Source organism: Mustela nigripes, chromosome 2 (genome assembly GCF_022355385.1).
Source record: "Mustela nigripes isolate SB6536 chromosome 2, MUSNIG.SB6536, whole genome shotgun sequence".
Lineage (NCBI taxonomy): Eukaryota > Metazoa > Chordata > Mammalia > Carnivora > Mustelidae > Mustela > Mustela nigripes.
In genome coordinates this window covers 87,893,190-87,907,990 of record NC_081558.1, presented here as the reverse complement: position 1 = coordinate 87,907,990, position 14,801 = coordinate 87,893,190, and the positions used below count along the sequence as shown (strand labels likewise).

Sequence of the window (14,801 nt, the reverse complement as noted above, 5' to 3'; positions counted from 1 at the left end):
GCTTATTAAGTGAAGATACAGAAAAAGCTCTCAGGAGTGGGAGGGTTCGGGCCTTGAGGGCTGGTCTTTTATAGAAAGCTAACCAGGGAACTTAAATCCTTTTAACATTTCTACTGATATCACCATTGAGCAAGGACTAGTAATAATGTCTTCATTGGCTTACTTCCTATGCTTCCTTTCACAGCACAAATAGTAAAATTGGAACAATGGCTTACTTCCTTTTTAGGCTCTAGTCATTCTTTTTTGGTCACAGGTGATTATCATAAAAAAAAAGACACCTACCCCATGTGCCTAGTACAGGGTGATCCTGTTTGTTCCCTTATCTCTGGTTTCCCTACATCTCCAGGTATAGGAAATCTATGTGGATTTCTGTCAGCCTGATCTCCTAGCCTCCTCTCTATCTCCCCCTGCCTAGCCCCACCTGTCCCTTACTCATCCCTCCTCTGGAAGAGTAACCCTAACTGCCCTTAGGGAATGGGATGGTGATGACCCTCTGGCTGGTTCCTGCTGAAATGGGGCATTGGGCTGTGTGACAGTTAGAGTCTATCTAGGGATCAGTCCAGGGTCTTGTGGTATGGCTCCAGGGGGGTCATGATGGGCAGAAAACAGTGTGTGCATCAGCACCTGCAAAAGGATGAACATAAAACAAATTAGGCCCCAAAATTATGGTTGCATCCCTTAGATAAGATCTCCAATTACCAATTTTGCCAAATGGATCAGTGGATATCTTTTTTTTTTTTTTTAAAGATTTTATTTATTTATTTGACAGAGAGAAATCACAAGTAGATGGAGAGGCAGGCAGAGAGAGAGGGAAGCAGGCCCCCCGCCGAGCAGAGAGCCCGATGCGGGACTTGATCCCAGAACCCTGAGATCATGACCCGAGCCAAAGGCAGCGGCCTAACCCACTGAGCCACCCAGGCGCCCCATGGATCAGTGGATATCTTGATTCTTATTTAATTGATCACAAATGTCCCCTATTAATTGGGATACTTTGTAGGAGTTAATTGTAATGTTAACATAGCACATGTGAGGAAATTTTTCACACCCCAAATGGTGTAGCAATAGTAGGGAGTCACAAGAAGTCCTTCTCTGACTTCATTTAATTCTTGGTTGAGTGCACCCAATGCCTAGGAAGTCTCATTTAGAGTCCTGCTGAGCAAGCATCCTATTTTGCTTATCTTATATTGCAGTCCTAATGTGAGTACCATAGTGAGCTTTGAGGCTCTTTTTACCAGGAGGGCTGTTGTATGCTTGGTTAGAGTCTTTGTTTGTTATTTTATGTCAGTAGAGGTGGCTTCCAGCATAAAGGACTATGAGGGATGAGACCCTCTCCAGCCCCACATCAGGCTCCCTGCTCAGTGGGGAGTCTGCTTCTCCCTCTCCCTCTGCCCTCTCCTTGTTTGTGTTCCCTCTCTAGCTGTCTGTCAAATAAATAAATAAAATCTTTAAAAAAAAGATTTTAAAAAAGATTTTATTTATTTATTTGACAGAGATTATAAGTAGGCAGAGAGGCAGGCAGAGGGAGAAGGGGAAGCAGGCTCCCCGCCAAGCAGAGAGCCTGATGCAGGGGTTGATCCCAGGAGCCTGAGATCATGACCTGAGCTGAAGGCAGAGGCTTAACCCACTGAGCCACCCAGGTGCCCCTGAATAAATAAAATCTTTAAAAAAAAAAAAATAAAAAGACATCCTTTTTGTGGGGCACCTGGATGGCTCAGTTTGTTAAGCATCTGCCTTCACTTACTTCAAGTCATGATCCCAGGGTACTGGGATTGAACCCTGTGTTGTGTTCCCTGCTTAGCAGAGAGCCTGCTTCTCCCTCTCCCTCTGTCTGCCTTTCTGCCTACTTGTGCTCTTTCTCTATCTCTCTGTCCTACAAATAAATAAAATCTTAAAAAAAAAAACCCCAAACCCCCAAACCTTTATTTAAACTTAGTCCCTCACACCTAAAATTCCTTTCCAAAGATTTCCTCTCACAAACTTTCTAGAACTCTCTTTTGTATTCAGATTTTGTCCCAAGCCATTTTTCTATAAACAACCAGTCTCATTTAGGACAAAAATTGCTTTCTTTTACCTTCAACAAAAATGCATTCCCATTTCTTATATCTTTCTTACACATACAGAGTTGCTTTTCTTATTTCCATCAGTTTTAATTACCGTTAACAGAATTTCAGACTCTTAGAAACCTTAGTTTCTACTGAAAACTAAGTAGTAACCAATTGTGAACTGTTAAACCAAAACTTTTTTAGGTAGCAAATTTGTGAATCCATTAAGCACAATGCATGTTTACCAAAGAGACTCAAATATTCTTAGTTTTTTGCAATAAGAACTCAAAAGCATAAACCTATGTTTAGTACTTTTCCCATTTGGAAAAGTCCTAGATGTCCAATGAATTTAATCCCAAAGACTTTGAAAGCTATTTTAACAATTTCCTATGAAAACTTTGAGACAGACAAGTAGCCATCATTTTAGTCATCTTTTTGCTAACAAACTGCAACAGAGATAACATGAGCTTATTTGACCTTTAGTAAACCTTTGCAGAATAAAAGTTTCGCGTTTAAATTTAATTTAATTTAATTAACATGTCTGTCTTAATTGAACCAATAAACTTAGTTTAAATTCCAAGTTATGTTCCACCTGGGTCCACTTTTAAAAGTCAGTTAATTCATTCCCCCAGTGTCAATTTTTACCTGAGACACAGGTGGGGACATCTGAAGGGAGCAGCATATGTAGGCTGCACCCCAGGGGCAGACGCAAGAGGGGTGGGGCAGACAGAAGAGGCAAGGTGCTGCCAGAAGACAGAGAAAAAGGTTCCAGTGCTAAAGATCATCCACTTGGACAGATGAACAAATGCCATATTTTTCCCCCAACAAGTGGGATTAAGTTGTCCTTGTCAGGCTGGAGAAAACAGGGAATTTCCCTGAAACAAAGGGGGTTTCAGCAGCTGCTGGGGAATATTCCTTAAAGTCCCTGTCCTGAGGGACACTAACCACAGCTGGCTCCACTTACAGCTATTAATCTGGGAAATGAATGAGGGAGAAGCACCCACATCTATTAGGAGGAACAGTGAGAGAGAAAGAGAGACAGTGTCTCCTTTGCTAGGAATGACCTGTTTATTCGAAGGAGGCCTGTTTAGGCCATTATCCAGTATGTCAGGAGGGAGTTTGCTGGCTTGGTTACCAACAAACATGTTCTGCAGGAGGCCCTTAGGTCTGGGTCCTGATCGAGAGCCCTGAAAGCCTGGATGGATCTAGGGTATCTCCATCTATTCGCTTGTTTCCTGCAGAAGAGACCCGATAGATCCCACTGTGGTCATGCAGTGAGTGTTGCAGGAGCTCAGCTCTTTCCTAAATTTGTGATCCAAATTATTTCCAGTAGGTTAAAAGGCACTGCAAGGGAAAGTCCTTGGGAACTGAAGAAGAGACCATGCCTTGCTGAGAAGGTCACCCCATATTTTACCTTGCCTTGAAAAACCCACAGTGTTCAACCCATGGAGAATACTAGAAAAGTTTTACAAGTGGAAGTAACCCAGTTTTGCAGTACCCAGTCTAGAGGAGTCCCCGCAGAGAATTGTATCCCATTTTGTGATCCCGGTAGGAGTTACCCCGTACCTGTTACAGAGAGGTGACTATGAATGTGTTCCTATGTATCGGCTCTCTCTTGTGAACCAAGGTGTCTCATGGTTTCCTATCCAAGGTGAAAAAGTGGCTTAACATCTTGGGTTGAGGAGGGATCAGGTTGGTGGGAGTAGCCACTCTTACCTGTCACCTGATCCTCCTTTTCTCCTCTGGATTTCTCCCCTCTCCCCACCATTTGGCCCAATCATAAAAGCTTAGGGAGGCTAACAGTTTAAACTTCGATTCAATTATGTTCCCTAAACTTACCCCTGGGCACTTTTTATGTCCGTATACCTGGGGTCCCATTTGCAAGCATGACCCTGTTGAGGGGTATAGACCCTGAGATTTAGCATCATCATCATTTCATATTTCTGTTGCTGGGACAAGAAAGCCCCAACTATAATACCCATTAAAGTCCCAGCTACTAATGCAACAAACTGAGGAATTGGCTGGGAGTCTGTAATCCCCTCCTTAATGCCTAAAGCATCCCAGTAAATGCCCAGGAAAACGTTGGTCTTCCTCTAATGTATATAAAGAGATAGCCCTAATCCTGCTTGCTGATAACCTGGGTTTTGATCCCTGGCTGTGATTAAACCTAAAATGTACCTATCAGAAAAACATGTCTTAGCAGTCAGCAAAAATGAGAAAAAGATTCTCCTCCTAAACTAAGTTCTCACAAAAGACATTTTTTAAAAAATATTTCTTTTTTTTTTCTTTTCTTTCTTTCTTTTTTTTTTTTTTTTACAGAGAGAGGGAACACAAATATGGGGAGCTGGAGAGGGAGAAGCAGGCTTCTGGCAGAGCAGAGAACCCAACACGGGGCTCGATCCCAGAACCCTGGAATCAGGACCTAAGATGAAGGCAGATGCTTAATGAATGAGCCACCCAGGTGCCCCACATAAAAGACATCTTTAAATGAGAAAACCTTGTATTTACATAGGCAACACTTTTCCTGAAATGAATCCCTAATTAAAAGGGCATGGTGCTCACTGGGATATTGAAAGGGCCCTCCTGTAGATAAAGTCCCTGAGGTGGGAGAAAGCCATTTAAGAAAAGCCAAGGAACAGAAAGCAGAACGGGGTAGGGTTAAGCCAAATACCCTTCTTTTGAGGGAGGGGGATTGACCAAACCTTTGTCCAGAAGCCTGTCACCTGAGATTTAAGACCCAAGGCTGCAAAATTCTCCTTCAACTGGCCCATGGGTGCTGGGTTTTGTTATTTGTGAGAAGTCACCTAAGGGAGAGAATTCTCCCAGGAAAAAAAAGAAGAGTCTGTTTTTACTCTCCCTTCAGTGGAAGTGATTCTGGGTTTTGGTGTCAAAATGAAGTGGGAGAACTAGGTTCTTGTCTCATGGAGTGGAAGAATGAATCCTGCGGACAACGGAGAGTGAGGAAAGTGACAGAAGTTTATTAAGTGATGATACAGAAAATGTTCTCAAGAGTGAGAGGGGGGTCCTGACAGGGTTGCTTTAAATCCTGTGTTTTTTACACACTCACAGCACATCTCAATTTTGAATGGCCGAATTTCAAGTGCTCATTATTCAAATATGGCTAGTGGCTATCGTATTGATCAGTGAGGTCTACAGGCTTGACTAGATTCAGGTTAAACATCCTTGGTAAGAAGGCTTCGTGGATGATACTGTGTACTGTCCATTGCATTCTATCAGGAGCCTCAAAGTACCTTTGTCCTACTGTTAGTGATGTTAAGTTTGACCACTTAGGTAAAAGGTTTGCTGCCAGAATTTTCCATCATAAAATATTCATTTCCTCCCTTCCTAGTGTAGAAGGTAATCTGTAGCTATTCCTTGGGCACCATGAGTCTATCTTGTTACCTCCCACTCTTTTGTCCAATGGTTATAGAATCCATTGACAGTCCTTTTGGGAAGCAATTATTATACTATAATTACAGGGTAATTTCTTCTTTTTTTTTTTTTTTAAAGATTTTATTTATTTATTTGAGAGAGAGAATGGGAGAGAGAAAGCATGAGAAGGGGAAGGTCAGAGGGAGAAGCAGACCCCCTGGTGAATGTGGAGCCTGATGTGGGACTCGATCCTGGAACTCCAGGATTATGACCTGAGCTGAAGGTAGTCACTCAACCAACTGAGCCACCCAGGCACCCCCAAATGGTAATTTCTTATAATTCCCTTTGCATCTGTTAGCTGGCAATTTACAAAAAAAGAAAACGTTTATTATCCTCTGGAAGGTGTTGTTTACATTAGAAATTTCCTTTTTCTTTTACTCCTTTTCCTTAGGATGCAGGGACTGTAGAGAGTCCATATGGACACCTCATAGGACTGGAAGTGCATGGGTGAAGCGAGTAGCCAGGAGAAGTAAGGAAGTTTGGAGATCTGGAAGATGAACGGGTTGGGTAAGCTAAGACTACTGTGGCAAGCAGGTATCAACATTTCACTGGCTTAACCCATAGGAGTTTACTTTTGCTTCTGTAAAAGTCCCATGTGAGTGTTCCTATTTAACAGGTGATCTTTCTCCAGGCTGTAATTTGCGGACACAGGCTCCTATCATCTGGTGGCTCTGGCATTACCTAAGGCCTTGATGTCCCTGCATCTAGGCTGAAGGAAAAGAGAGGACAGTGAAGGTCATTCACCACTTAACTGCCTTGACCTAGAAGTAAAATACATAATTTCCACTTCTACTTGCTAGTGAGAGCTAGTCAATTAGCCCTTCTTATATGCAAGAGATGGGGCACCCCTCCAGCACAGCTGCTTTCCTGAAGCATCTATTTTCTGTAGAAGGGATGGTTAGCCATCATTGCCACAGTGCAGCTGAGAGGCCGTTGACTAGAGGATAGAAGGGTGTTTTCTGGCTCTTTCTCCTTTTTACTCCAGCAGTGGCAACCAAATTTTATTTTTTCATTTACTCTCAAAAGGACTAGGTGAGATTCCTTTAAAAAAGCCTCCTGGGCAGTCACGATTCCTATTTAAAAAAAGAAAAAAGAAAAGAAAGAAAGAAAAGGAGAGGAAAAAGCACAGAAGTGACTATAGAAGGCATTGAAAAATATTTCGTGAATTACTTTACAAAATGTACTGATGGGAAAAAATAGATATGGAGAAAATGCAAGAATGATCTAAATTGAGAGACATTTATTCCATTTCTGTACCATAAGCTCTCTGTTGAAGAAATGTGTAAAGCACTTACATACATGATATTTAATATCTGAGATATGGACTAATCCTAAAATATTATCTGTTAAGTATCTATGTGTGTAGCAATGTCTTTTTAAAAGATTTTATTTATTTGAGAGAGAGAGAGAGAAAGAGAGCACAGGTGTGGAGGGGGAGGGGTAAAGGAAGAGTGAAAGAGAGAGAGAAAATCTCAAGCGGATTCCCCACTGAGCACAGAGCATGATGCACGGCTGGATCTCACAGCCCTGAGATCATGACCTGAGCTGAAGTCAAGAGTCAGATGCTCAACTGACTGAGCCACCCAGGCACCCCATGTGTTTAGCAATTATTATATATATTTTAAATGTTCCTAGTCCTAGAACTCCTAATCTTGGCCCTAGTGGTCACAAACCTTATAAGGCCACAGCTATTGATTCAAATGTCTATTGAATGTCTACTGTGTGTCTACTCTAGTAGACACAGATACTACTCTAGTTGTTGAAGATAACCTTGGTGAATAGGAATTACACAATCACTGTCCTCATGGGGTTGATGGTCAGGTGTGAAAACAGACCTTAAACAAATAGTTACCCTCCTTCCCCAAATGAAATGATTTCAGTAATTAGTGCTATGAAGAAAAAGTTCTGGTGTCCATGAGATTATAATAATGGTGGTGGTGATGGTGGGGAACTTCAGGAAAGACCTTGCAGAAGTGTTGGCACTTAATTTGGGACTTGAAAGAAGAGCAAGTTTTGTTCCACAGAGTGGGGGAAAGGGTGTTCTAAGTAGAAAAAAGAGTAAATGTGAAAGCTGAGAGGTAGAGAGAAGTTTGACAAGTTAGGAGCAAAGGAGGCTCTTGTGGGGGACTGAGAAGGACAGTGAGTGACGCCAGTTATGATGGGGAGTATGGGTAGGAGTCAGATCATGCAGGTTCTGTAGGCCAAGTGAAGACTTTTTTAAGTTTAGCCTCAAAACAAGGCGGAGAATCTGGAAATATGGAAGCATCCTTATGATTACACGATTACAATCCTTATGATTATAATTGTAATTAAAAGGGATTACTCTAGCAGAAGCTATGTTAGACATGAAAACATTTTACGATGATTAAAACAGTACTAACAGGTGAATTAAATGGCAACTCAATGTAGAGGTAAGAAAGTTCAGCAGAAGGCCCACCCAAATATATATAGGAAATTTGTGTGTGGTAAATATGACATTTCAAAATAAGTGGGGATAAAAATGGATTACTTATGAACATTTTGGAATACCCGAGTATCCTTCTTGAGAAAGAATAAAGTTGGACCTGTACTTCAGAAATTTAGGGACACAAGTTGAAGTCATAAAAGACACAGAAGTAGTCATGGGAAACGTACAAAAAATAATATTGTGGGTGGGGAATGCCTTTTTTGAGTAGGTATCAAAATCTAGATATTACAATAATAATGGCTTGGCCTAGGCCCTGAAGAGATGATAACCGATGGCTTCAAGGCATATTTTAGATATGGAATCATCAGGATGATGATGTTGAATGGGGGAGGATGAAAGAGGGAGAGAGTAGAAAGATGTCAAGGATGACTTAATGACTTCTAAGTTTGTAGTTTGAGGAATCCAGTGGGTGGTAATGTTTCCTCCTGAGATGGGAAATAAGGGAGAAGGGATTGTTGGAAGGATGATAAAAAAAAAAAATTCAGCTTTGTGTTAAAATATTTTGTGCTTCAGAGGACACCACCAAGAAAGTGAAAAGACAACACAGAGAAAAACTATTTGCAAACCTGATAAGGTACTTATATCCAGAATATATAAAGAACTCTTAAAACTTAATAATAAAAGGACAAATAATCCAGTGAAAAAAATGGGCAAAAGATTTGATAGACACTACTTTAAAGAAGATATATGAATGGCCAATAAGCACACAAAAAGATGATTAACAACATCATTAGTCATTAAGAAAATGCAGATAAGAACCACAGTGAGATATTTCACCCCCGTTAAGATGTCTATAATCAAAAAAGATAGAAACTAACAACAGTAAGTGACCATTTGAGAAAATGGAACCCTCCTATATTTCTGGTAGGAGTGTCAAATGGTGCAGTAACTTTGGAAAACAGTTTTGTAGTTTATCAATCTGTTAAACATAGATTTACCTTATGATTACATAATTTCATTCCCATATGCTTACCCTAGAGAAATAACACATGGCCTCAAGAAGCCTTCCACAGGAATGCTCATAGCAGCATTAGTCATAATAACCAAAAAGTAGACACAACACACCAAATGTCCATCAACTAATAAATGGATAAAGAAAATATGGACTCTTTATATAATAAAATATTTGTCAGTTAAAAGAAATTTAAGTACTGATACAAGTTACAACAGAGATAATCCTCAAAAACGTGAAGTGAAAACCAGTCAGTCATAAAGACTACATGATGTCTACTGTCTAATGAAATATCCAGAACAGGCAAGTCCATAACAACAGAATATAGATTAGTGATTGCCTAGGGCTGGGACCAGGAGGAGAAAGGGAGAGTATAGGAGTGACTGCTTAGGATTACAAAATTCCTTTTGGGGGGGTAATGAAAATGTTCAAAAATTAAATTATAGAGATGATTGAACCACTCTGTAAATATATAAAAAGCCGCTGATTTGTATGTTTTTAACAGGTGTACTTTATAGTATGTAAATTATATCTCAATAAAGCTCCGAAAAAATTCACCTTGGGATATATTAACTTTCCTAAATAAAACTGTGAATTCTCTTAAAGAACCCCGTTCTGGGGATGCCAGAACGATAGACGTTTAGGGAACGTTAGAAGACCAGGATGGGAAATAATTGAAATAAATTGAGAGAACAATTTATTTCCTTCCTCCAGGTGCTTAGAATGAGGCCCCGCCCTTCCTTCGTTTCCTAGCAACCAACTCCCGTGCCACTTGCTCGCTACCTCAAATCTTTCTCTGTCGTCACTTCCGTCCTATAACAGGAAGTGAGGTCAGAGCCGGCAGCTTTCCCGGGAGTTCGGCGTTTACGGTGTCAGCCTCAGCTGAAGAAGTGGTATTTTCCTGGAACTGGAAGCCTCCCGCTGTATCCGGGTCCCACCTGGCCGCCTGGTGGTGAGGCTCTAGAGGAGTGTAGAGGTCTTTGAGGTTCCAGAGACCCGCGCGAGAGGAGGGTGAGGCCCGGGGACGCATGGCTCTCGGGGCAGAGTAGAGGACCGGCGGGGGCAACTCTGGGTATCTGGGCATCCCTTCAGCTTAGCTTCGTTCATCTACTGCGGCACCGGGAGTTTTTCACTTCTCCGCGGACCAGCTTGGTTTCTGGAAACTGGCACTTTTCGGCCTCGCTCCCCCAACGTCCCACCTGCTGCCTTTGAAGGAAGACCCTTCATACGGAAGGCTTGTCCAAGGCTCGCCGGGCTGCTGACTCCCAATCCCGCGCAGACCCAGAAGTGATCCGTCATGACCTCGGTGTGAGCTAGTGACCGACTTGTGACACTTTTCAGAGTCCTAGGGTAAATGTTTATATGTGCGAATGGTCGTGTGTGTATGAGTGTCTTTTTTATCCTGCACATTATGAGCTAGGAGAACCCTAGTGTGTTTAACAAGTGTGTTATTTTAGTTTACTTTTCTTTAACGTCTCTGCCATGGTTTCTTCCTTGTTCTTGCACGTCAAACAACTTTATGCCTTCTGTTAGCTGGTGGGAACTAGCACACTGGAATTAGGCTGGAAGGGCCCAGGAGTCACTGATTTTTAAAATTTTTTTTTATTTTTTAAATTTTGGCTTGTTCTTTGAGGAGTTCAGTGACCTATTTGATTTAGGCGATTTTTAGTCCGTTTTAAGTTTTTATTTTTAATTATTATTACTTTTTAACAATTTTTAAAGTTTTTAATGTGTTTGTGTCTTACATCCAAGACCACAGGTTCTTCATGGACAAAGACTGTGTCATATAATACTGTTGTGACCCTCATAGTCCCAAGCACAATGCTGGACGCATAGTAAAGGCTCATTAATTTTTAAATTTAAATGGAAGAAAATACACATTCTAACATTTTCAACTTAATATTGAAGCGGTCTATTTAAATATGGTTCAGCTCCTGGAAAGGACAACATAAAATAACAAGGTCTTTTTAGAGAAATGTGTTTAAAACTTAGAGGCTTCCTAGAAGACTAGATACAGTGCTTTCAGTGAAAGAGAAATATGGTGCGTCTATCTTTTAGGAAGAGAATACATAAATAATGATGTTTCATTGCTTGTATCTTTTCTTCTTCTTTTTTTCTCTTTTTTAAAATAGGTATAGTATCCTGACTTACTGACCCAGAGGGGCTTGCTGACATTATGGGAAATCAGCTTGCTGGCATTGCTCCTTCCCAGATCCTTTCTGTGGAGAGTTATTTCTCAGACATCCATGATTTTGAATATGATAAGAGTCTGGGAAGTACTCGGTTTTTTAAAGTTGCTCGAGCGAAGCACCGAGAAGGCCTTGTGGTTGTGAAGGTCTTTGCAATTCAGGATCCCACATTGCCTTTAACCAGCTATAAACAAGAGCTAGAGGAACTGAAAATCAGGCTTCATTCTGCACAGAACTGTCTACCTTTTCAGAAAGCAGTAGAAAAAGCATCTGAGAAAGCAGCCATGCTCTTTAGGCAATATGTGCGAGACAACCTTTATGATCGCATCAGTACCCGTCCATTCTTAAATAACATTGAAAAGCGTTGGATTGCTTTCCAGATTCTGACAGCTGTGGACCAAGCACACAAATCTGGAGTCCGTCATGGGGACATCAAGACTGAGAATGTAATGGTCACCAGTTGGAATTGGGTCCTTCTAACTGATTTTGCTAGTTTTAAGCCCACTTATCTTCCAGAGGACAACCCAGCAGATTTCAACTATTTCTTTGACACTTCACGGAGGAGAACTTGCTATATTGCTCCTGAACGTTTTGTTGATGGTGGATTGTTTGCCACTGAGTTAGAATACATGAGGGATCCTTCAACTCCACTTGTAGACTTAAATAGTAATCAGAGAACAAGAGGAGAGTTGAAGAGGGCAATGGATATCTTTTCAGCAGGTATTTGAATGGGTCGAATTTGCCAAGGGGGGATGCGCATATATTTTAACTTGAAACATTGAATTGTAGCTTTTAGAAAATTCCATATGTTGAAAAACTACTTTCTTGGTATTTCATACACTATTTATTATTCAGATAGATATAGCCGTCTTTCTTTGGACATATTTAAGTGCCTAGGAAATGCAGAGTGGTTCATTTATTCAAATATTTCAGAAATATTTGAATTCTTCTGTATGTATTAGACACTTTTTTAAACAAAGTAAACTTTAAAAAAAAATTTTTTTTAAAGTAAACCCAGTGTGGTGCTCAGACTCATGACTCACTATCAAAAGTTGCATGCTCTACCCAATGAACCAGCCAGGTACCCCAAGGCACTTTCTTTAGTGGCTGGAGATGGATGGATAATTATGTCCCTCTTTTCAAGGTGTTTACATTTAATGGGGAGATGGATATGAAAATGAAAAAGGACATTTCAATGCAGTGTGATTTGCTGTGGCGGTGATAAGCACAGGGTGGTGTTATAGGAGCATAAAAATACTAGTGTCAGTGGTGTGGGTAGAGAGTCAGTAGCAGGAAAGGCCTCTTTATTGGAAGATGGTATAAATTTTTTAAAGATTTATTATAGAGAGTGTGCTTGCTTGAGTGAGTTAGGGGAGGGACAGAGGGAGAAAATCTTCAAGCAGACTCCCCACTGGGCAGGGAGCTTGACATTGGGCTCAATCTCAAGACCTATGGGATAGAGCCTGACTTGAACTGAAACCAAGAGTCAGATGCTTAACCGACTGAGCCAGCCAGTCACCCAGATGATTTTAAGAGAACTGAAAGAAGATTGGGAGCTAACTATGGCAAAGGTAGCTTGTTTCAGGCACAGAGTGTTGCTTATACAAAGACTTGAACATCTGAGCACGAGGACATTTTAAGTAGTTTGTTTTATCTGGAACATAGAGTGTAGAGTGTGAGGTAAGCAGGCCCCAGATCAGAAAGGGTCTGGCATGCCCATGCTACCATTCAGGGGCATTATCAGATATATATTTTAGATAAAAGCTGTAGCACGGAGAGTGGATAGCAGGGGAGCTACCTTATAGATGGGAAAACCAGCTAGAAGTAAACTGTCATAGTCAGAAAGGATAGGACCCTGATAAGCTTAAAGTTGTGACAGAATTGGAGAGGGAGTGGAATAAAGAATACTTCAGAGATAATTAATAGGTAGAATTGTTAGGACTTGGTGATTGATTGGTAGGTGAAGTCAAGAACACTCCTTTCACCCCGGCGTGGGAAATTGGGTGGATTGGCAATGATGGTCACTGACATAAAAGAAATGGGGGAAGAACAGGTAAAGGGGGTGAGAAGATGATGAAGTCTCTGTTAGGTATGTTGAGTTGAAGGTGTCTGGGGGATATCCAGGAGAAGATGTACAATAGGCATTTGGTTATAAACGTTTGTTGCAGAGAGAATTGGGATGGAGGTGGAGATTTCGTAGTTACCAGGAGATAGATAGTAATTGTAGCTAAGGGAATGAGTTTGTAACTAGGAAGTGTTTGTAAAAAAGTGATTCCTAAGCTTTTTTTGGATCCCCTTAAAGATTTTGATGCAATCAGTGTCCTTCTTCTCTAGAAGAAAATACGATGCATTAATATACATTATTTCACATACCCAGACCACTTCAAGCCAGGCTACAGATTCTAGATTCTTTATGAACTTTTGGGAAGAAAATCGGCTGAAAATGGTATCCTGAAGAATAACCGTGTGAGCTCTGCATCCATGCCATTTTTCATGAATTTTGCCAAGATTGGGTTTATCCCCCTGTAGGATTTCTGCAAAGAAAACGTAAATTGAGCTGTATTTTAGATTATGTAGGAAAAGTAACATAATTAATGAAGAAATGTATTTCATTGAGGGTAATGAACAAGAATTGTTACTACAAACCTGTCCATTCAGCTCACTAATCTGTGTCCTGAGATAATAATGAGGGGTATTTTTTGATAAGCTAGGGTTATCCTCCAGGCTGTGTAAATAACAAGATTAGAAGTGTAATTCATCAGAGTCCTGACTTTTTTTTTATTTATTTTTTAAAAGATTTTATTTATTTATTTGACAGACAGAGATCACAAGTAGGCAGAGAGGCAGGCAGAGAGAGAGAAGCAGGCTCCCTGCTGAGCAGAGAGCCCGACGTGGGGCTCGATCCCAGGACTCTGGGATCGTGACCTGAGCCGAAGGCAGAGGCTTTAACCCACTGAGCCACCCAGGCGCCCCAGAGTCCTGACTTTTTTTGACCAGTGAATTTATCTAAATTTTTGGCAAACCATTTTTATTTTTAAAATTATGATTTTATAAATAGGATTCTTTAGCTTAGAAATTTGATCACTTTTTAATCTTGGGATCATTTATAGGCTTTTTTTTTTTTTTTAAAACTGAGGTATAATAGGCACATATTACATCCCTGTGACTTATTTATTTAATAACTGGAAGTTTGTTGGAGTTTTAAAATTTCAGGGGTCGATGCAAAGTTTATATTTATGCTTTCTGTGTGCATTATAGTTTCATAAACTTACTCATCATTTTTTTTTTTTTTTCCAAACCAGAGTCTACACCATAGAGGCCCTTTCATTTTTTTTGAAAGAGGTGGGTGGGATCTGTCCACCTCTCCTAAGATTTGATGTAGGCTCTTTGGGTTTTGAATGTTACTTTTCTCCATCTTGATGGATATCCTTGGTTCCTGGCTGCTAGTTTTAGAGAAGGTATATATTCTCTGTCTCTGGTCATATAAGTGGGCAGGACCCTTTTCCTGGAGATCTTTCATTTGCTTGACAAATATTGGAGTATTATCTGTTATGTATGAGACACTGTGTTGTTATTTTTTTTTTTTTAAAGATTTAATTTATTTATTTGACAGAGAGAAATCACAAGTAGATGGAGAGGCAGGCAGAGAGAGAGAGAGGGAAGCAGGCTCCCTGCTGAGCAGAGAGCCCGATGCGGGACTCAATCCCAGGACCCTGTGA

At 40.7% G+C, this 14,801-nt stretch overlaps 1 protein-coding gene across 3 annotated transcripts in view; it reads left to right on the top strand.

Moving 5' to 3' along the window:
• Positions 1–9,721: 9,721 nt before the first annotated feature.
• PIK3R4 (phosphoinositide-3-kinase regulatory subunit 4) overlaps positions 9,722–14,801 on the top strand; it is a 79,630-nt gene continuing 74,550 nt past the window's right edge. For 2 of the 3 annotated variants that reach the window (XM_059390912.1, XM_059390910.1), the window contains exons 1-2: positions 9,722–10,243; positions 11,026–11,802. In XM_059390912.1, the coding sequence (XP_059246895.1) occupies positions 11,070–11,802 (733 nt within the window). In that variant the 5' untranslated portion in view covers positions 9,722–10,243; positions 11,026–11,069. The remainder of the gene's footprint in view (positions 10,244–11,025; positions 11,803–14,801) is intronic. The other variant, XM_059390911.1, reaches the window with a different exon arrangement.